General features: G+C 46.8%; 1 protein-coding gene across 2 annotated transcripts; it reads right to left on the bottom strand.

Annotated features, from left to right (window-relative positions):
* IL12RB2 (interleukin 12 receptor subunit beta 2) lies at window positions 1-16,097 on the bottom strand. Of its 2 annotated transcripts, none has more exons than XM_042819562.1 (16): window positions 15,369-16,097; window positions 14,285-14,381; window positions 13,486-13,812; window positions 13,007-13,121; window positions 12,227-12,405; window positions 11,834-11,970; window positions 11,149-11,293; window positions 8,395-8,474; window positions 5,808-6,027; window positions 5,117-5,317; window positions 4,212-4,313; window positions 3,970-4,125; window positions 3,024-3,161; window positions 2,585-2,669; window positions 1,672-1,771; window positions 1-1,374 (listed from the first exon to the last, which is right to left on the bottom strand). In XM_042819562.1, exons 1-16 carry the CDS (start codon window positions 15,660-15,662, stop codon window positions 883-885), a joined length of 2,868 nt encoding a protein of 955 aa, XP_042675496.1. In that variant the 5' UTR covers window positions 15,663-16,097; the 3' UTR covers window positions 1-882. The 2 variants fall into 2 exon arrangements, with proteins under 2 accessions (XP_042675496.1, XP_042675495.1); XM_042819561.1 differs by having other exon boundaries at window positions 1-1,377; window positions 15,369-16,096.
* Window positions 16,098-23,350: the final 7,253 nt, after the last annotated feature.

Raw genomic sequence — 23,350 nt, 5'->3', positions numbered from 1 at the left:
AACAACAACAACCAAATTTCAGGTTTCCAACATTCTATTTATAAATAATATACGCACGTAGTAAACAAAGTCATTAAATGTGTAACACATACTTCAAGCCTGTAATTAGAATACTTCAATAAATCATTAAAATTCTCAGCAGCCCATCTGACTTACTGTGTGCACATGGTGCCTGCTTCTTTATTTCTGGTGAGGATCCCTTCTGTGCTGAGCCCTGAAGGCAGGTTTGCTCTGACTGGTTTTGCAGCAGGGCTGAAAAGTTCAATCAAGTTAGGGATCCTTCAGTGCCCTCGTGGGGCTGTAGCACCATTGTCAGTGGGGCTGAAAGGTGTGTCTGTATGAAGGCAGTAGTGAGGAATGCTGTCTGCTGGATACTGAGCATGTCGGCTTGGCAAAAGATTCTCAGATGTCGCATTTCTGACCTGCTGTGTGCAGCTGGAGCGCAGTGCAACCATGACCTGGTCAGCTGCTGAGGTCTGACCTTACTGAAATACATCCTTGCTGTTCCTGGACGAGCAATATTTTGGATGATTTTTAGCTTGTCTGGTGGAGTTCAAACCAGCCTTGTGTTCAGGCAGGGGGGCAGGAACCTGAGGCAGCTCTAGCTCTCTGCAGGCAGCCTGAGCAATTAATCTCGAGAAGCCTGCCGACAGCCCCAGCAATTTGGACTTTTGTCTTTAATTCTACCTTGAGCGTGCTCTGGGTGAAGAGCTGCTGCGCTGTGAAGTAAGGCATGACTTAGAACCTGGAAAGGTTTGTGAGTTGGGTTGTGTTACCTGAAGGTGTGACGTGCAAGTTGCTGTCCTAACTGCAACGAAACACATTGCAGGACTTGGCTAAAGTGCAAACATCCGGGCCAGGCTGATGTGCCACCCTGACAGCCTACCTTGTGAAAGAGCTGCAGTTCAGTCTCACCGTATCCAAATTCAGTTTCCCTCCGTAGGAAAATTCTGGTGGCAAAAAAGTTGTTGGGAAGACAGAGATGGGATTATACTCAAGTTCAGGGTCTTCTTCAGTAGTGTCTGTGACAAGAGGTGAGATGGCTGAGGGCAGGTAGGCTGTAGCTCTGTCAGTAATTGGAGTAGCAATGTACTCAGAAACGGGTTGTGTTTGCTCTGTCACTTCCAGCACCATCTTCTTGTACAAGTCGGGAAGCTGATGCTCGTAACCGTCTCCATCTGTGGTGCTGGGTAGAGGCCTGTACTCCGACTCCTGCTTCTCAAAGCTGCTTTTCAGTTGCCAGTCACGATTGCTGCTGCTGCTGAAGATGAGCCTGTCTGTCTGCACAAAGCTTTCCTCTACTTCTGTTGTTTCAGGCTCTTCAAAACTGCTGGTGTTGTGTAAGAGCAGACTGGAAGGCACGCTCAGCTCACCCTGCTGGGGGGGCACGCGTACAGCAGCGCTCATTAATCCTGCACTCGGTGCCTTGTGCCCTCCCACCCAGCCCCGAAATGCAGGCATCTCCACCACTGCTAAGCAGCAAATGGCCCTGCACAGTTCTGCAGTGTGTGTGTGATGCACACTACGTGTAACACAATACAGAACGGAGCTGCTTCCGTGCCAGAAAGTGCAGGACTTGCTCTGTTAAGAGGCGACTGATTTGCGTAGCTCTGACTGCTTTTTCTGCTGAAGATGATGGGGTTAGAAGGAAAAAAAAAAGGTCTGATTTACCTTCCTAGACTTGTCGTTCTTAGCCCATGTAGCGTTAGCTGGATCTGGAATGGCTTTGTTGTACCACTGAGGTACAGCGGCAGAAAAGAGCAAGAGTGATCTGCGGGTGGAACAAGTGAAGTTAAAAGCACAAATGCCAATACCTGCGAGTTCTGCTGAGCTGGAATGTGCTGTTTGTGAGTGCAATTACTGAAGGTTCTGCGTGATGAGTCTGCGTTACTACAGAATAGCAGAAACTCAGGCTGGGTGGGACTGGCAGAGCCTGCCCAAGTTTCTGAGGACGCAGCAATTTTGGCTGATTGGAAACTGCGCAGCATGGAGTTTCCACTTTTTCAAATGCTTCTGGCCAGGACTCCACTTATGAGCACATATTGTTGCCCACTGGTCTGTAGTCTCCAGCGTGTTTGGTTTTGGCTGTTCCAGATGCTAATATTTCCAGGTGCAAAGCCAGCAGTGAGGTAACACTGAGCAAGTACTGACTTAGCAAAAACCAGTGCAGCACAGCATCGTCCTGCAGCCAGCCCTCATTAGGTGTGCATGACTAACAGCAGAGCGTGCTCAGCACGGCCATGAACTCAGCCCTGGAAAATCGGGTTGGGGACGTGTTTATGTTGCTTTAAAGAAAAAGGGCTTTTTGTCACAGGCTCTGACTTCCTTCTCAGGAAGTGACCAAGGTTTGTACCAGCTCGGGTTCAGTGGAAGCTGGCCTTAAGATCTCTGTTACAAACTCATGATGTGAACTATAGCTATCTATAGCTATCTCACACAGTGTGGTGTTGTTACCACTCTCATTATCCAAAACCTTTGTTCAAAACAATCCTCCCTGTTCCCCAAGATGTCCCCAGAGCTCGTTAATATGCCCTCTAGCAAAACTCCCACGCGTTACTGGAATGCAATGCATCGATCCACTCACAGTTTTCTTGCAGGACGCAGGGAGCAAATGCAGGCTGAGAGTATGAAGAAGCTGCAGGTGAGCACAATAATCCAGTCCACTGCACCTGGAACAAGGAACGGACATTTTAACCTTGTTTTAATGAGGAAAAGTTTACTCTAGCTCAATCTGGACAGCACTCATAGCTTGAGCTTGTAAAGAATACCAGAAGTTTGAGGTTTTAAATCAGGGAACTGAATGAAGCGCTGACATTTGAGCACAACAGTACTTTATAACATTAGAATGTCTGCAACTGTTGAGGTAGGCAGTGCATAATCCAAAATACGTGATTGCTGACCTTCTAGAACTGAACCTCCCACTGACACAGGGCACAAATTTGTTTTTGCAGCCCCTGGGCAGTGCAGAAGCAGGGACCACACACAGGACTCTGTTGGTCCCTCTCCCCCAGCAGGCTCCTTACTTTCCAAGCAGACCAGCTCGCTGTTTCCCCAGGGGCTTTCTCCAGCATCTGTCAGTGCTGTCATCCACAGGACATAACACTCCCCACTCTGTAGATCTGTGATGTAAAACGAATGCTGGGATGTTGTATTACAAATGGCTGAAAGAAAAAAAGGGAAAAGCAAATAAAAATCCTAGCATGTGTTCTTACTGCATTTAGCTCTAAGAATTGTGTTTCCAGAAGCCGGAACATGCAGAAGTTCTCTATTGCTGTAAGTAACCTCCTTGTCTATGTCAGTGAGTCCTTGGAAGGGCTATAGGAGGGGCTATAGGAGAGCTCAGGCCATTGGGGCTGTTCTGAGACCTGTCCCACTGCACACAGTAGAACAGATGCTGCACAGCACTGGCTGCCCTGTCCTTGGACTATTGTAGTTTGGTAAATCAGTGTCTAAATCTAAAATGAGGTTTGCACGGTGGAACTACAAAACATCCATTAAAAGCTGCCGTGCAGCTCCTGAATGAGAGAAGAAAAAGCGTTTCTTGTCCTGGAGGGCAGTTACACACGTGGAGAAAAAGGCCGTGCACAGGGAGGGCATCCAAGTGCAGGAAGGCAGTGCCTGTTACCTGCTGTGTCTCACCGTGCTGATTTTGTTTGTTGAATACAGCTCTTAGCAAGTCTGTTATTCGCACCCTGCCGATAATTACAGCGCTCTGACTCATGAAAATAACAAAAAGAAAAAAAAAAAAAAGTGGGGGAGAATTTTTTTTCATTCAGAATAACTGAGAATTGTCTACCTTAACATATGAGTATGAAAATGCAGCCCTGTTCGTGAGCAGCTGTAGCAGAGAACTGGATCTTGCTGCCAGGTGAGCTGCCTGGGGCTCCTTCCTGCAGCCTCTTTCTTCACCACCCCTCTCCCCTCAATAAACAGCACTTGCACATCACGTTGTTTTTACCAGGTTCCTACCATAGACGTAAGGATCCACGTTACTGTTCTTTTTTTGCAGGTATATATTGTACTGTGTGATGCAGCCCATCTGCTGGTGGGAAGGGATTTCTTCCCACCAAACCAAGAGGCCGTTTGTCTGTGGCTTTGTGGACACTTGTGGCCCAGCTGATGGTGCTACAAAACATAACATAACACACAACTTTTAATGCTGAGCAGTTTAAGCTGGCTTTAAAAGATGTGAAAGAGAATCACTGTGTTACCTTTTTCTCTCGAGTATCCCCTCACTGATTTGGCTTGCCCAGCTCTGTCCTGATACAGCGCAAACACACTAATGTGATAGCACACGTTATCTTCTATGTGCTCTGCATGAAGAAACAGAAATAATTATCCCACTAAAATATTCACAGTTAGGGCTAAAATATTCACCTGCTCAGATCTATCCCCAGGCCTTAACGTGGGTTATGGAAGAGCGACAGTAATTAATGTTTTCCTTTCTTGAAAAAGGTACAAAGTAATGGCATGAATGTGTTATTTTTTTTCCTGCTTGCTTGAGAGCAGGGATTTAAAACCCTGGGAGGCACAGCACCAAGACAAGGTAGGAAGGACTAACTGGAATAGCAGCAGCACTCTAATTGCAACTTTGAAGCCATCTAGGATAAAGAATATTGCTGCTGTAGTTCCGTTTGGGTCAGTGACCAACAATGGGAGGCATCCAAGGCCAGGCTGGATGTGGCTCTGGGCAGCCTGGGCTGCTGGTTGGTGACCTGCACACAGCAGGGGTTGGCACTGATGAGCGTTGTGCTCCTTTGCAACCCAGGCCATGCTGGGATTCTATGAAAACTAGGAGATGGGAATGCTCTTGATCCTTGAGGTCCCTTCCAACACAAGCCGTCCTATGATTCTATTCTTAAATCTCTGATCTTTGTCTTACTGCATTTCAGAAGGACTGATTTTATTTATTTTTTTCTGAGGCATTGCACTTACCAGGCAAATCTCATTTGAGGGACTGCCAAACCACTCGTTTTTTTTCCTCCCATGTAAAAGGCTTTAAACATGACAGTCTCTTATGCTGAATTAGTAACAATTAGAGTCTGACTTGTTCCTTAAAAGGCTTTCACAATTAAAATAGTACATCAACAATATCCTGCTTCTCTGTGCTGCTCACCTGGTATCACTATAGACAGGTTGGATGCAACAAGTCTTATCCAGCTTGGATGGGGCTCCAGGCTGTTCTTCCTGTGGGTGTTTATCCATTCCACAACATAGCCATTGATGGATGCAGTGGATTTAATGGGAGGTTTCCAGCTGACCAAGATGCTGTTATTTCCCATCGCCACAGCAGAGACGTTCCGAGGAGAGGGCAAATCTGTCATGGGAGAGAGAACAGCCAAACAGAAACCACACCGTCAGCACAGATTTGCCTCAGCCTTAAGGTGACGTGGTAAGTTTGATACCTGGTTTTTACCACGTTTCACCCCTTACCATCATGCTCCCTTCAGTTCTGCCTTCCCTCGTACAAAACAAATGAAAAGAAGCCATTACTCTTCTTTTTTGTCATAGTTAGATGTCTGCTTTGTCAGGCGCCTGGGTGGCTTGCACTGTCAGCAGGAGGGGTTAAAGTTATGGCAGTGCTGATTGAGGGCAACTTGGCTCATCAGGAAACCACACTGCAGTCCTTGACCACGTTTGTGAGTGGATCTGAACTGCGGTCACTGCGGATCCCTGGAGATGTGTGCAGATCAACACGAAGGAGCACCAAGTGGCAGAATCTGAATGCTTCTGTGGCACGTAGCTGTGAGCACTGCAAAGCAGAGCTGAGGTGATTTCCAGTGGCTGAGAACAGTGGAAGGCTTTACCTTGGATGCTCAGGTTGGTCAGGATGGATGCAGGAGGTGAGCTTCCCCTCGAGTTATCAGCAGTGACTGTTATCTTGTAGTCCATCTTTGGAGCAGCTTTGGTGTAACTGGTTTGTGTGGTCGCATTTGTTTCTGTTGCTTTGGGCTCCCCATGGCTTAGTGCTTCAAAGGTCACTGTGTAATGCAGGATTTTTCCTCTTGCCTCCGACTTCTGCAGAGCCTGCAAAGAAGATGTGCTTGCTATGTTTCTAGTCAAGGCAAAAGCCTGGAATTGTATGGATTACATGGATTGTCCTGCAGAAAATTCTGATGGTAGCAAACTGATGTTTTAAGGCTGCTCAGGGAAGGAGGCACTGGTTTGGCTTCCTGTGCTCAGACAGCCAGATATTCCAGTTTGCTGCCCCTCTGCAGGACAAACGTGTGTCACATAGCTGCAGTAGCAGCATTCCACGTGGGGGGGTAAAGTGCAGGAAAACAAAAGGCTTCTCTTCAGCCACTGACAGTGAGTGGTTTGTTCAGCTGATTTGGCCACCGGGAACCAAATCCTCCACCTGCTTAGAACCGGACCTTCTCTCAGAAGAGAGATTTCTGTTACACTTACAGACCCTCCTGAGCAAGGAGGAGCTCACAAACATCTGCCTGCGGATGGTTTTGTTTTTGCCCATTCATTGTGAGATTCCCAACGAGCAACAACTGCAGAGCCTTTTCCACGTGAGGCGATGAAGGAGGCAAAGCCTCATTTCAGAACCTGCCGTGAAGGCGGTTGGGACACTTGTTATTTCCTGGCATGAATGAATCAACACATTTTTTTTTCCTTTCCAGGAAAGATTAAGTCCAAAGTAAGGTTTCAGTGCCTCCTAGGAGCTGGTGATCATCATTAAAAAGTCAGAAAGATCACCAGATTTGCTACCAGCTCTGTGCTACCATCGGTCTGCCACTATCAGCCCTTTAATATACAGGCTCGTGGCAGATGGTGGCTTCAAAGCTCCTCCCTAGTTCGAATGCTCATGCTACCCAACTTAAGAGAGGAACTTTCATTTGAAGGTATTTTATTCCTCCCTTTTTGTTCCCATCATAGTAAAGAAATTCCTTACAGCGACTGCATCACTTGCTGGACAATAGCAAATAGCAGCTAATGTTCTTTGGTAACAAACAATCGGTTTTTACTTTCTCCTCTCTTAAAAGTGGAAAGAAACATGGCTTTCCAACAACTTGGTGCTTGCACAAAGATGTTTTCCATTTCGTAGTGTTCAGCTGCTAAATGGAGTTTCCCACTACCAGCTGCAGCTCTCAGAAAGAAGGACCCTTGCAGTCTCTCCCTCATTAAATCTATTACCTTCTTCTATGTAGCGTCAGATGTCTTCATATTTGATTGCTGGGTTTGTTTGTTTTAAAGCAAAATTGTAACTGAAGTGAATTAATTCCCTAATGGTAGTGACAAGAGCATACATTTTAGCTGAGATTCCTTCTAGAGGTTGCATATCTATTTCTTATTTCTGATTTTTCCCGTGTAATTCCAGTCTAGTGAAGCTCTTCAGCTCCTTGCTGCCTAAAAACGAACTTACTTTCACTGCAGCAGGGTCTGTGCTGATAGGACAAGGGGAAATGGCTCCAAACTTAAAGAGGGGAGATTTAGGTTGGATATGGGGAAATGGTTTGAAGTTGAAGGAGGGAAGATGTAGGTTGGATGTCAGGGGGAAGTTCTTTGCTGTGAGAGCGGTGAGGTGCTGGAACAGCTGCCCAGAGAGGCTGTGATGCCCCGTCCATCCCTGGAGGTGTTGAAGGCCAGGTTGGATGGGGCCCTGGGCAGCCTGGGCTGCTGTGAAATGGGGAGGTTGGTGGCCCTGAGTGTCGTGGGGGGTTGGAACTTGATGATCCTTGGGGTCCCTTCCAACCCAATCCATTCTATGGTTTTTTGATAAGGAAAAAGTCACTTTCTTGTAGGGCCTCATTCACCAGCTTTCTGAAAGCTCTGCCCTTTCTGTATGGAAACACTTGCTCTGAGCTTGTCCAGTTTCAGATCTACAGCTGTATCATTGGCCAACTATTCTGTGTGTGCCCATCTCCTGCTTCACACCTGTACAGAGACGTTTTCTGTCTGCTTCTGCAGTATAACAAGGGATTCAGCTGACCATGGGCAAAGCACCAATGTGGACAGAGCAGCTGAAATTACCCAGGCTATATCCAGCCTTTTTAAAGCTGTACAGAATTTGGTTACCTTAAGGGAGAGCCAGTTACAATGACTCAGCTCCTCTATCTCCCCCGTTCTTCATCACCCTGCTCTTCATCTCAGAACAGAAGCTCCTCTAAAAGGAGTTCATAGTCCAAGGCACGCATGTGAAGCTGCCTACTGATCACCTGGGGCACAGCATCCCCCTTTCCTCCAATGATTTGTGTTCTGACTGTATACAATAAGGTAGAAAATGAGGAAGGTCTTGGGTAGTAGAGTTATTCTGAGTAATTGCATATCTCTGGACAAAGCACTGCTGTGCCCTGGTTCAAGTCCTTTCCTGCAAACACATTACATATGGTTCCCCCTCCAAAGCTGCTCATTATTTCTGCATAGGCTAAGTTTCCCTTAACTTACCTTCCAAAAAAGAGAAATGTTCTGCATTTGAGAGTCTATATCCTGCTTTTTGTACCAGACATCTAAGAGCCCAGTAGGCACTGGTTGGGAAAGAAAAGAAACAGAATTAATGATGGTGTTTTGCAGCAAACAAGACATCAAATAGTCCACAAAATGCTGACCTGTGCGACCTGCTGTAGGGAATCTGCTTTGGCAGAGGGGTTGGACTCGATGATCTCAGGAGGTCCCTTCCAACCCCTACAATTCTGTGATTCTGTGATTTGGAACCTCAGAAATCATGCAAGTGCTGTAGTCCTAAAAGCATCGTTTTGTATTTTGAGCTTATATTTGCTATTACAGCTGGAGTTCAGCTGCAGTGCTGACTGCCCAATGGCCATAGTCACAAAGAAGAAACCATCTCAGTAAGAGGGGTTCTGGTCTGCCTGAGCCTTTATCTTGCACTCAGGAACCACTGACTTCCAAGAAAGCCTATAAATCAAAGGGACAGTATTAGCTCTCATCTTTGCACAAAAGTTGAGGTGAATGAAGGTGCAAGGAAGATGCTTCCTGAAATCCCTCGATGTTTAAAATGATACTCACTGAACCCTACTGTTTTTGACTGCAAAAGCTAATAAACAACATGCTCCAACAATTCGGAGTTGGATAAAGAGATACGAAGAAAGGCAGTGTGACAAAGCTTGGCTCCTCAAGGTCCTTGAGCACAATCAACTCATCAAAATCAAAGCAGTGTTTCTAATAACCTAACAGCAGGCAACTGATGCACAGCCCTATTTAGACTGGGGCTGAGGCTGCCTGCTATTTCTTAAATGCAAAGACAGAAAAAATCCTCAGTGCCAGCAATGTTAAGGACTATTTGCCCTGCTTATAATAGTGAGTGGAAATAGAAAAAAAAGAAAGAAAACAACAGAAAACAAACCTTGATCTTGCAGGTTGTTTCCAACCTCGATTTTATGATTCTATGAAACCATGGGATGCACAGAAGAAATGCAAGCAGAATGCACTCACTGTGAGCAGGGGGCAAGTTCAAAGCAGGAGGGAAGAAAACAAACAGGTTGTCTCTGTTGAACGGCAGCCCAGATTTTAGGGCTCTTTTCACACATGGACCACAGAAATCAGGTGGAAAAGAAAGGCTCGCGTCACTGAAGTGTCTGCAGAAAGCAAGTTTTGTGGCCTGGAAAACATGGGGAAAAAAAAACCCTTCTAAGTATAAAAGGTGCAGTCTTGAATTCGCCGAAGGCCAAAGGAGTGTGAAAACTTCAGCTATTTTGAAGAAGAGAAAGAATTATGTACGTTTGGCTCATCGTCTGCAGCCTCACCTCCCTCACCAGAAACATTCCCTGAGCAGTTGAGGAGAATCTTACTCTGCAGCACTGGCTGGGGAAAGAGGGGTGATGACCACAGACACCATAGCAACGCTGAGTGCATTGAAAAGGTTAAGAAAACTGTTGAGAGGAAGGTGGGGGAGGGAAGAAGTTCGCACCTTTTGCATCAATCAATGCTTCTTACAGAAACTGTTGCTGGCAGAAGTGGTAAACAGCATGAGTAATAGATGGAGGAGCCTGGAGAGCTTATAGTAATTCACAAGAAAAGAGCAATGAAAGCCAACCACGAGATGAAAGGGGGGGATGCCAAAGAAGGCAACGCATCTGCACTGAGATTCTTCTTGAGAAGCTTTCTTCTTCCATAAGAACATGCAGGAGTTGGGTGTGCAGATGAGGACCTGCATCTGACAGAAGGCTTCTGGTGTTAGAATTGGTGTAAAAGAGGAGAATTGAGCTCGTGTCTGTGCTGCGTCCCCTGGACTCTGCTGTGCAGTCCCACCAAGCAGAAATGCTGTGCTCTCATGTTCTCATTCGTGATGGGGTAGCGCTGTGAAATGCCAAGTCCTCACCCATTAAGGCTGCAGAGATCTCCAGTGACTGCACTGTTTAGAGGAGAGAGCTAGCTGCCAATTCTCTAAACAAAATATTTTCTTTACTCAGGAAAAGATGAATCAGCAGATTTAAACCATTTTGTCACAACCTGTAACTGAACTGAACCAGAAGAAGCAGTTTTCTGGGCCCAGCTCCTCAGCAAAGTGTCCAGCAGGCTCATGAACCCAGCGTGTCCCAAACGTGATGTTCCTCAGTGACTGAGTGTCCCCTGCCAGCCGTGCTGCCTTTTGTGTGGGATTGCTGCAGTAATTCTGCAAATGCTTTGATAGAAACCAATACGAAACGTTTTCCTTTTCCCAGTTAAGCAGCACAAATTTCTCTGGCTTTTCCAGATGTGCAGCAGTGTGACAGGCTGCAAACCCCCTGCGCAAGGCACAGAAATTTCCTCCAACCTTCAATCATGTGGAAAGAATACATCCTTCAGAACTTCTCAATGACCTCCTGAAATTCCTGCTTCATCAGAAACGTGAACTGATTGTTTTCCGTTCACAAAAAAGACCTGTTCTGTTATAGAAGTTTACTTCCCTGCTGGCTTTGTTTCTGGATTTACAGATTCTCACCAGGAGCAAAAAGCAAACAGTGTTCTGAGTTCCCCCAGAGGGTGGTGAGGCACTGGCACAGGCTGCCCAAGGAGGCTGTGGATGCCCCATCCCTGCAGGCATCCAAGGCCAGGCTGGATGTGGCTCTGGGCAGCCTGGGCTGCTGGTTGGCGACCTGCACACTGCAGGGGGTTGGAACTGATGAGCGTTGTGCTCCTGTGCAACCCAGGCCATTCTAGGATTCATTAGCTACATAGGCTTGGTATAACAAATCATATTACCTGCTTCTGGAGTCTGGGATCGGAATGCACTCCAGTTACTCCACAGTCCCCTCTCAGGATGAATTTTACAGCTCACTTGAAATTCATACTCTGTATGAGGCTCCAGACCGTGAAGGCTGCATTTTTCACTCTCTAAATTTTCAACCTTCAGTGAAGATAAAGGACATGTAACATTAAGCTCACAGGGAAACAGGAGTTTATATTAACTCCTATATATTATTATAGGAGTTAATAAGGAGTTCTATGTTCATGCATTTTACTCAACTTCAAGCAGTTCCTTCATTTTAGCACTTAAAATACAAGCTAAGGATTCCAACCAGCATTAAAGAAGACACAAGCATTTGGAAAATGTGCACCCAAAGCCTTGAGCTACAATGAGCAGAAATGACCACATTTTAGTAGTGGTGTGCCAAAATAAGCTCTGATTTGTTGTGCTTTATACTTGATATATGGCAGGTTGTTTTGTGTTTCTTTTTTTCATGCTAAGTGTTGCACCTTCATTATCAGTTATCTTATCAGGTGTCTTATCTGATACCTGCAGTATCAGACCAGCAATAGAGGCTTAGAGGAGCGGGCAATAGTTTTTCTTAATTAAGATGCTACAGAGCAGACCTGAGAGAGAAATAACAATTATAAAGGAGCATCCAAGGATCATAGTTTAATTTATTCTTCAGAAGAGGATTACCATGTTCCAGGTGGAACTGCTAACTGGACGGTATCTCACTCTGCAGTGCTGCCCTCGGACTTCACTGTGCCAGAACAAGGTGCAATTTGTTGCAGAGTTTTCAAATTCCACTAAAAAGTTTGGAGGATGTGGTTTCACTGGCAGCAAAAACAGAAACAAAACAAAGAAGCAGCACTCAGATGTGCATCACAGCAAGTAAAGGAGGGCTAGGTAAATAGAACGGGTGATTGAGATGGATGGATGGATGGATGGATGGATGGATGGATGGATGGATGGATGGATGGGTGGATGGATACCTCCTCTGACAGATTTGAACAGCAAAGACAGAGTGCTCAGTTTGCACTTTCTCTAAACAGCCAGTGCTGACTGAAAGAAGGTAAGCAAGGCACTTACCTACATCTATTAGCATGAACTTAAGTGGCTGAGAAAAAGCACTTCCTAGCTTGTTGGAGGCGACAACCACAAGTCTGTAAGTAGCTTCAAAATTCAACTTTGTACTCAGGACCAGCCAGCCAAACTTGTTACTCAGACTTTCTTCTGAAAAGCACGAGGTGTCAGTCCCATCTGATAGCCTAGAACAGAAGGAAAGCCCTTGGTTAATACCCTTTTGTACACTGTGACAGATAAATCCGTCTGTTCCTTGCTCAAGGCTTGCTGCAGAGGCCTGCAGTCTATTTCAGGGAAAGCTCAGCAAAGCCAGAGAGAGCTACAGCACTGTTGGTTCCTTAAGAGGAAGCAAAAATAACACAGTTTGGAAAAGTTCTCTCTCCATCTCCTTCGCTGAACCGTGAGACACAGTGAGAGGATCAGGACTGAGGTTTCCTGGTGCTGGCATTGCTAATCACAACATCTCTACGTAGAGAAGACCCACGATGGGCAAACAGCAGCCAATTTAAGGCTACTTCTACTATTAAACTTCCTTTTACAATGAAGGAGCCATGAAGTGGCGTATTCTCTTAGTGTGCTTAATCCAGAAGTAACTAAACTACTGCTGTGCAGCACACAGCTGTAACCAGAAAAGGTCTTTGGTGATCATGGCAGCCTTGTATTCAGAAAGCAGCTCTTGTGTGAGTTGATAAAGGGTAAACCTGTAACAAACAACCTAAAACTAACGTAAAGACCCCCTAAGATGCGATTACAGGCTTTAAAGAACTCACTTCCCGTGTCACTTACTGTATCACATACGTAGTGTTCATGTGTGTAAACCTTCCTTTGTCCCAGGTGCAGGTAAGGTTGCCATCCGTCCCATCCTGGATACATGACACATTTCTTGGCTGATCTGGAGGATCTTAAGCAGATATTCTGATCAGCCTCTTCCTTTAAAACGTTGAGAGCAGCAAGCTGCTGACATGCAAATGTTGCCACTACATATAAAGCAGCAGGGGAGGTTTGTCAGAGGTGAGAGACAGCAGGTGCAGCAAGACAGACATCACACAGAGCCCTCCAGATGCCCACATCCCCATGGGGGGCTGGGACTCAGGGTGAGAAAGGCTCTGTTGTGTTGCATGGTTCCAGCCAGCAGCATTTCAGATATCAAAGCAATACAACACAGCACCTTCTCTAGGAGAGGCCACCCCTCTGAGCTCCTAACCTCTGCTTCAGAGGCACCCCAGAACACCCGAAAGAACAAGGAACAGTGAAACTCTCCTTACTTCCAGACTCTATATCAATTCCACAAATGAGTTTTTTCTTGTATTCACAATCTATTTTGCAGGTAAACATGTGTTTGCCATACGTATTGACTGGAAATGTGTTGCTTACTGAAGTGCCATAATTGCTAGTCAGTTCAGAACTGTTAAAGAAAAGAGCAATCTTGCACTGCTCGCTGTATTTCAGTTGCTTTAGCTGGCATGAGAGGGTAATGTTGGTTCCAGGCTGGACGTGAGCAGCAGTGTTAGCAGTCATGTTTCCTTTTTCACATATTTCTGCAACACCGTGGGGAAGTTTGCTGGCAGACACATTTCCTTTACTGCATGCTTCTGCAACAGAACGGGAGAACAAACCTTTCAAATGGATATATTGCTTATCTCATAAAACTTGCTACCTCTGGGAAGACAGTCGTGCCAAGTTTATCACGTAAGGATAAGGATTCTTGTCTCTGAGTTGTAACTCACAATGTATTACTGTCCAGTCTTCACTGGTTGGATTAAATGGAGATCAGAAACCAAAGCCTAACTCCCAGTGATCACACCAAAAAGCCCCCAGGGCAAAATCTACTCATCTAAACTGCTTTTTTTCACTGCTGTTTAATGAATGTTGCCGTGAAGAATGGGAAGACACTCAATGGTAGCAGTGCACCAATGGGCTCTTAAGGAAAGTAAACCTAACTGAGCATCAGATTTTGCTCTCTCTAATAAGAAAGATGTTTACTGGTGTGTCTGAATGAAAACACTTATTACCCAGTGCTTCTTTTAAGTGCTAATTGCTATATACATAAAAATGAAATCTTACCTGCTGTGATGGACATCAACAAACAAATTGTGGCAGCTACAATCCATGCAAATTGCATTTTGCTCCCTACACAGAAACGATCACCATTTACCAGTTCCTAAAAAGTGGGAAAGAAATCATTTCAGAACTTCAGAAAATTCAAAATCCTTCCTTCATCAGTCCTTTCTGATTGATTAATTAACTCTCCTTGCTAACGCTGCTGAGCTGTGGCACCAGATGCAATCCTAAGCAGCAGCTGGATGTTACACTGGCTCTCCCTGCAGACTGGCACACAGCTCAGAGTCACAGACACTTGGACATGGTGCTTCAAGGAGAGGCATACTTCCTCCTTTCCCTCTCAAAGATGCTCTGCAAGCCCAGAACCAAAAGCCTTGCTGCAAAAGAGAACCAGAACAGACCCTCAATACCCCCCATGCAAAGGACAAAGGTTTTTCTCATTCATTTCTGCTTTTGCACCTCCTGCACTGCACACTTGCAATTTTAAAGTAAACTTCTTCAACTCCTTGTGACAGCTAAAATTTAGCAGAAGCTGAAGCAGAAAGGACACGCTGTACCAAGGACGTTTGAACAATCAGTATATAGAAGCAGCAATTCTCAAGCCTCTTCATTTTCTTCTCAAGGGAGAAGAACACATGCTATTTCTCCCCAAGATGCCTTTTTTACTTGCTGCATTCCAGCAGCTGTCACAGCCCTGAAGTCCTGCACCTCTTTTGCAGCCTGAGCTCCCCAATGTGCTCCTGCCAGCCAGGCAGCCTGCAGAGGTGCTGGTGTAGCCCAGGGCACACAGCTCAGGCTGCCTGCACGCCCAGCCTGCTGTCTGCCCACTGCTGCTGCCTACCCGGGGTTTCTGACGCTGCTGAAACCAACCAGCCACCTCACATGGGTGTCACCCCAGCCTGTTCACCACCCTTCGTCCCATCTGCCTTTTAGCTCTGTCAACTGTAAGCAAACAGAACAAACGCAGAACAAGATCTGTTTCTTTGGGGAACAGAGATGAAGAAAGAAATGAAGAAGAAGGGAGGGGTAAGAGACAGGATGGAAACGTCTGGGGCTTCCTAGAGCCCAACACTGACACTTTCCTCACCTTTTGCAGGTGGATTTCTCTCCCCTCTCCAGTGGCAGACTGCTGTGGCACACATTCGGATGGGGCAGCCAACAGCTGTGAGAGCACCAAGGAGATGGAGTTAAGGACACACCAACGAACGGCGAGGAGAGAAGGAGAGGGTCTGCAGCGTAGGGAAACCCTGCTGAGAATCCAGAGCCAGATCCGATGTCCGCAGCGCAGATGGGAGGACGCAGCGCTCCCGCTGTTGAGGACGCGGGTTCTCTTCCACTGACCTGAGCCGGGACTTCCTACAGATTCATACAAACGTTTCATTTAAATCCTCGAGTTCTTCGGATGGAAACGTTTTGCTGCAGCACCTCGGCTTCACACCGACACGCTGACAGCAGCCAAGTCTGTAGGTGAGTCGTAAGTGCCGGGATGAGCAATCGCAGCCCCGCGCTTCTTCAGATAAACGCTCTGCCTTCCAATAAACTGAAATTGCCACCTTGACTGGGTAAACATCCTTCTCCTTCGCTGCCAGCAAAGCCGTGCCCCAAACGCCTGAGTGAAACCCAGCAGCTCCTCACGCAGCCCTCATACAGCAGCGGATCGCTATGGAAGCGCCCGCCTTACCGGCACCACGAGGAGCGCGCAGCGCCGTCGCGTTACACCCCGAAGTAAAAACGGGTTTATCGGAGGCCGTCGGGAGCACCGAGATCGGGAGCCGCGTTTACCGGGGCCGCCGGCAGCGCAACGGCGCCCGGCCGAGGGTCGTCCCGCCCGGCTGAGGTAAGCGGCCGTTAAAGGAGCCCCGCCCGCGGGGGTTTGGCTCTCGGAGCACCGCTGCCCGCCCAGGGGCGCTGGGCTCAGCTCCGCGCGTCCCACACGTGCATGCGGCCCTGGAGGCCGCGCCGCTCCCCCCCGAGAAGGAACCGCGCAGCAGCAGCGCAGAACCCCGCAGGCGCGGTGCTGGGAGCCCGAATCGCGCAGCCCTGCCCGGAGCGGCCGCTGTACGGGAACGCGGGGCTGGAGTCTTGTTCCTCACACCACTAACGGCCGTATCTGAGAGAATTCCTGATGAAGGAGGCCCCTTGTTGCTCGTTTTGCTCTCGGCTGGATGTGGGTGACCGCCGTTTGGTTAAGGACAGACTTTTGCTGCGCTGAATGCTGAGCAGAGGGAGGTATTCTGCAGAGCCGCAGTGCCCCGCTCCTGAATCACACCGTAATATTCACCCTTTTTTTATAGGCAGAAGGAAATGCTGACAAAGCTCACCATCTACCCCCCGTGCACTGCATGTGTCTGTGCCCTGCAAGGCTCCAAATATCACCAGTTTCCTTTTATATGTCTGTCTAATTTCCCCTCTACCTTCTTTTGGTTCACGCTACGTTTATACCTTCCGATCACACACTGTGAAGCCAGGGTCGGTGTATTTTAAAATAAGACTCCAATAGAAGTTTATATGGCATCACATCTCTCATTGAGGCCCCTCATTCATTGCTCCGCCTCACCGGGTGCCTTTAGCTTCCATTTGCAGAAGGTTTGGCAGCAGCAGCCACACACTGTGCTCAGCTGGCACCAGCAAGGCTTGGGCGGCGTCTTAACTGGTGGGTGATGCACTGAAGGGAAGGTGCCCCCCAGGTGGCCCAAGCCTGAGTCACAATGGCAGGAACTGAACTGAGAAACACCAGTCCACTGCCCACCATGAAATGCAGTTGCTTTCTTTGTTTCTGCTTGAGGTTCAGCAGCAAACTCTGCTTTTCCATACAGTTCTTTTTCGCTGAGTTGTGTTGAAACAGAGGGTATGTTTCCAAGAGCTGTCATGGAGCAGTTGTTGATATGCCAGGTGTTGCATAAACCCTCTGCTTTTCTATGAGGCTTTTATATGGAGTATTTCATACAATTAACAGAATCATTAAGGATTTGCTAAGTACTATTTTAACTGTTACTGAATTCCGCAATCTGATTTGCTTTGCTGTTGGTTGTGAAGGTCTTCATGTGCAGAGCATTCCTCCAAGGCAAGGGAACAAAGCTGAGCCTAAAGTAACTCTGTGTCATCTCTCTCAAGTCTGAATTAAGACACAGTGCTGCAAGAGCAAGCACTACCAAAAGCTTAACCTTGTGCTCAACTGCAAAAATAAGATTGAAAGGGCACGGCCCCTGCTGCAAATGGAGATATTGTGTGCTGAGCTCTGTACCAACCTCCCTGCACCGCCAGGGCTTCTTGGGGCAGAAGGTGATGTCAAGGGAAGTTCAGAGTCATCAGTTCTCTGAGCTGAGGTGGTGTCTGCAGTTCTAAAATGCAGCTTGGGAAAGCACCATCAGTGTCTGACATAAGGTGATGTTTGGTAGTGATGGTGAGCACGGCTGTGGAGTATTTGTAGAAAGCAGAGAGGGCTGCGGCAAAAGAGGCCAAAGGAAAAGGTTCTAACAGTACTATTGATGGTTGCAGTGTCAGCTCTTAGAGCCCAGGCAAAGCTTTGCCTTCTGAGACCCACAGCTGCCAGGGGTGAGCAGCAGAGCTGCTCTTCCACTGAGTCAGTACTCAAGGGAGAAGTTTGTATGATCAGAATGAGAATGTGCCAAAGCAGAGCTGTACATGCAACACATATGGCAACCTGGTGGGTGCAAGCTTACTGGCAGGGGGAGAATTACAAACTGTTGTGTCAGATATTTACTGCCTGAAACAAATTGTGGTGATTACAGAAACAGGGGAAGGGAGGGCTTCTCTCACAGGTGGGATATGAGTCACAGGCCTGGTGCTGCCAAGCTTCCAGAGGTATAAATCTGAAAGGAGTCACCATTAGTTGTGAATAATGTGTCGAGGTCAAGGTGCTGCATGCTTCAACTCACTTTTATGATCCACTGAATGCTGGGATTAGAGAAAAAGTGTGAGCAAAGAATATGGATTTTCCTGAATATAGCGGTGGCTGGGGGAGGCTGGGGGGAAGGGAATCGGATATAAATGATACAGTGGAATGTGAATTTGTGTCATTGGCAATTTCTGCTCAACTGCTGGAAGTGAAAGATGAAATAATTTATCTGGGATCAAGTTATGTATAAAAGGAGACTTGCAAAGCAAAGCAATGCAAAACAGAGAGCTGGGAAGGGCTTAGTTGGCCAGTGCCTACACTGGGTTTGTAAGGTAAAAAAAGCTATCTAAAAATGCAGTAAGTTCCAGATATTGAAAAGCCTCCTCTTTCCCAAATATTTTAATGAGAACGGGAGAAAGTTAGAGCTGATGAGGGAAGAAGACTGGAGCTGGGTCAGAGAACAGACAAGGGCTTGTTTTAAAGTTATTGCTAGAGAACACAGCATTCAAACTCAAAAGTGAAATCAGCAGATGCAGACATCACGCTCTGGTTATGTTGAGTTGTAGATCTGGAAATAACCTTGAGAAAGAGTAATTGTGAAGGAAAGGTACTGAGTCATCAGCAACGAAATAAGTGAGGAGGGACGGTTTGCTGCGAGTTAATTACTGAATGCTTGAAAAGCCATGATAGTGATAGGACCAGGGGGAATGGCTTCAAGCTACGGCAGGGGAGATTCAGGCTGGACATGAGGAAGTGTTACTGCTCAGAAAGGGTGGCCAGGCACTGCAATGGATGCCCAGGGAGGTGGTGGAGTCACCAACCCTGGGGGTGTTCAAGGAAAGGCTGGATGTTGTGTTGAGGGACGTGGTTTAGTAGGAGCTATTGGGAACAGGTGAACGGTTGGACTGGGTGATCTTTTAGGTGTTTTCCAACTTTGGTGATTCTATGATTCTATGAGAGACAATGGGAGCCAACCCCCAGAAATTTGCTGTGACTGCCACCAGTGATGGGTCATGAAAGGTAAATGGTTGCTTTTTCTCATGCATTGGTTTCATGTAACGGTTGCTTTTCTTGCTTGTGCTTCTGCACATCCAATGGTGCATGAGGCAACACCAAGGCAGTTGTAATGCTTGAGAAGCACAAGTATTGGTATTGTAATTATGATCAGTGTAATGGTTTGAGCTCGCTACAGATCAGAAGCAGCACTCTCCTTCAGGCTCCACTTTTCAGCAAGTTGTGTGCACATCACAGCCTCCTTCCTTTCCTTTTCTCTTTGGGCTTCTTGGTCAGCTTTGCTCACTGGCCTCCCAGTTCCCACGTTAGCAATAGGTTTCCCTGCCCTTTCGTTTGAATGCTTTTCTCCAGACAGTCGTTTCTAAAAGTTTCCTTCAGGGCCCCATTCGGTGATCTCTTTTCTGGCAACACTGCAGTTTGTGCAGCTCCCTCCCTGGTGATGGAGGCCCCTGTGCTGGTGTGAGCTGGTGATTCAAAGCAGGAAAACACCTGGCTGGAAAGCAATCCAACTTACTGTGCAAGACCACGACTCACGTCGTAGTAGAAGAGGAAACCCTAACTGTGGTTGAGGAGAGCTGTGTCAAACCATGGCTGAAGCTGCCCTGTGCTTGCTCCATTCATCCCATCTGCCTTTCTGCCCACCATACCTTCAGTGAGCTTCAGCTGCCCACTGTGCAGGGTAATATTGAAGCAGCTGCTACAGCAGTCTGTGGGGTAACGATGACTTGTGTGTCTGTTTCTTCAGTGTTCCAGGTAGTCCAAGTGCTGGGTTTACAGCTGTTGTTCACACCAGTGAGCCTGCATTTGCCTTTGCCTAGCAGAATGAAATTGGTTACTTAGTTCTGCAAGTACAGCTGCTCTGCCTCCTTGAAACCAAGCAAAGTGTGGCTGAATTCACTCTGAGATATGAGTCCAACAGGGCAATTCTAGGGAACCCTATGGAGGATGCAGTGTCATACTGCATCTTCTATGAAGTTAAGAATGATGGGGTTTTGTTGCTGCTGTTTCCAATATTCTTGTGGCAAGATTAATTCCCTTCTCTTAAGGAAGGACTTGGCTTTTTTGGTAAACACCAGTCTTGAAATCTCCTTTGATAGATCGCTTCTATAATTTGTGTTATATCCACTGTATTTAATGCTTGCTTTGATCTTTTATCACAGTGCTGCTCCCGTTGTTTTACAAGTATTATTTCTAAAGGATTTGACTTTGTGAAGCTAACATTCACTGAAGCCATTGAAGATGTGAAACCACAGCCTCGCTTCTCACATCCTCTTCTACAAAATTCACATTTAGTTTCAGTCTCTGCTGCTGTGCTCAGTCCTCCAACCCTTTGAAAAACTGCTCTTCCCTCTTAAAGAGTGGATCCTCCTGAAGACTAACAGTGATGAGACGCTTCAAACAGAGTATTTTTAATTGAACCTTCATACGGTCATTGCATGACTATTCTACCTGCTGGCTTTTTTCAGCTGCCTTGTTTTCAGAATGATTTTGCTGATTGGGGCAGTTGTTCATAGCGCTGTTTGCAGGTCCTGATCGCAACCTGGGCTTTGCTCTTCTGTCTTTGCATCCAGAAATCCCCAGTTTGCAGCTGTTATTCAGCTTTGTGAACCTTTACCTCCAGTTTACAGTCTCATTTTAGTCCCTGCGGCATATTTGTAGCTAAATCTCTCACAATTTACAGACAGACAAACGTTTGTAAACCTTTCAGCATGGAGTAGACAAGCAAATGCACGTGCAGAATGCAATGAGCAGCACAAGATTACTCACTGAACATTTCCATTATCTTTGTATTCTTGTACTGTTCCAACTACTGGATGCCACATGGCGTGTTTGGACTCTAGAGGCCTTATTAGAAATAGTAATTATTGCTGTCCAGATTTTGTGAGTGAGCAGCTGAGGCAATCTAACTTGCTGAAAGTCACACAGCCAGTGGCTGAGCTGAGAGCAGCAGTCACCTCCTTTGTGCTTCAGTTGCAGACAGCATGCTGTGTTCTCCAGGAGAATGCTGGTATGGTGGCTGTGCAGCAGCGTACGTGATTCAAAACTGTAGGTAGTTCTGCATATTTAATGCATAACTTGCCTTATGTTTTGTTTCAAGCACACCTTCTAAGGGGTAACAGTGTGCAACAAGTCCCAGAGGGGCAGTGTCAGTACCTCTTCCATCTCAGTTTACGCTGGTAGAAGTTCACACTTGATACACTCTATGCTGACACGATGGGCTGGAGATAAGAGCTAGCAATGAATGGCTTTGCTGTGGTCAGAGCCTGTTCAAGCTTTGAAAAGATTGCTTTTCGTTTTCGTATTCCTTTTTTCGTTCATTCTCTTTTGCCATATGAAAAGATCCTTTTCACTGAGGTTAGTTTGAGCAGCAGTGAGAAACAGCACCGTGGTACATCTGTGTGCCATGAACTATAGTGCCTTGAAATTTAATTACTTTACATTTAAGTGAGTGTCAACTGATGTGGATTGCACAAGTAACATTCTCATCACTGAGCTCTTTCAGACGGTGGTGAGGCACTGTTCACAGGCTGCCCAAGGAGGCTGTGGATGCCCATCCCTGCAGGCATTCAAGGCCAGGCTGGATGTGGCTCTGGGCAGCCTGGGCTGCTGGTTGGGACCCTGCACACAGCAGGGGGTTGGAACTGATGAGCATCGTGGTCCTTTTCAACCCAGGCTATGTTTAGACGACTCTGCAGTCTCAGGCAGACCAGTGATAGTTATGTGAGAGATTGGTGCTTGTTGGTGTGTATGGTCTATGTGTGGGGACACTAGTTGGCATATGGATCCTCTGTGTGCCTCCAAAGTACTCATAGCCCATGTTACAGTCATGGTGAAGAACCCATGCAATTCAATGTCAAACTGGTAAATAACCTGTGGAACTCACTGGCACGCAATACAGCTGCCAACAACGTAAGCAAGCTTAGAAAAAGGTTTTGAAAACGTAAATACCAAGAACCAGAGAGCATGTCATATCTGGGGAAGAGGTGAATCTGGAGATGCTAAAATAAGTGTGTTAAGAATGTCACTGTGATTTGATTACGACTGCTGAGCTGTCCGTGTATTCAAGGTTCCTGTGACGAGGATCTTGGTGTTGTGCTTGCACAACAGCTACTTCAGTTCCTGGCACTCAGGATGCTGGGTTTTACCACTCGGTTCTGCACTTAGTGGAAAGAAGGCCCAGGCCTGATGAAACGGCCTTTGCAAGGTCAAAGCAGGCAGAGACGAAAAGCAGACAGAAGAGCAAATCTAACAAGTTGAACATGAAGCTGAGGTCGTGATGTGGCACTGGGCTGCTGACAAAATGAGAGCTGCCCTCACGCCCCAAAGCTCTCGCTGCCAGAGGCGAGCAACACAACTCCAGACCTAATCCGTTACCACCACCTACATGGGTTACAAGGGAGAGGGGGAGCCGTACTGTGTATTTTTTTGTCCTTCTTCCATTTTCTCCTGGTAAGCTGCCCGTATTTTTTGGCTGCAGCATTCACCCTTCCTTCCAAATCCTTCCTTCCCGGTGAAACTGAAGGCAGCTCTGCTGTTAATGTGTGTGCAGTGAGACAGGGGTGAAGGTTTCAGCCCCAAACCACCGCGTGCGATGGGTTCAGCAGGGAAGGAGCCAACCTCCTCCTTGAGCACTGAAATGCTCTCAGGTATCTCTCCTAGCGTGACAGCCTTCAGCCAGCAAGCTGCAAGGTAAGACCGGGCTTTCAGTGCTGGTATTTGGAAGGATGAGCATTTCCGTGCAGCAGTAAACACCCCACGTGTTGTGGCAGCTCAGGTAACGCAGGCAGCTCAACTCTCAGGATGTGGACATTGAAAAAAATACCTTCCACACCTCACATTCTGGCTGCTGATTGTATGTGGCTGTTCTCTTACAATTTCCTTCCTGCACAGGCAGCAATCACTAATTTTAGACTGGCTTACATGTGAGAGTAACATTTCAGGCTTGGAAACGGTTTTGCTACTTGCTTCTTAAGAACAAACCTATCCCATCTTTCTAGGTGACGTGCTGCTCTGTGAATGTAAGTGACAGATGGCAGAGCTCTTGATTGCAAAGAGGAAGCAACCATAGCACACAACTATTTTGGCTTGAAGGTGTCCAGGACTAAATGACAAAACTGATCGATTTGTGCAATAGCTGTTAGAGAAAAGCACACATTGCCTAGCAACATTCAAAAGGAAAATTATAATCTCTAGGT

This window comes from Centrocercus urophasianus, unplaced genomic scaffold (assembly GCF_019232065.1).
Source record: "Centrocercus urophasianus isolate 14NV4802_14NV808 unplaced genomic scaffold, USGS_Curo_1.0 seq_18, whole genome shotgun sequence".
NCBI classification, from domain to species: domain Eukaryota; kingdom Metazoa; phylum Chordata; class Aves; order Galliformes; family Phasianidae; genus Centrocercus; species Centrocercus urophasianus.
This window is presented reverse-complemented; position numbering and strand designations above follow the sequence as displayed.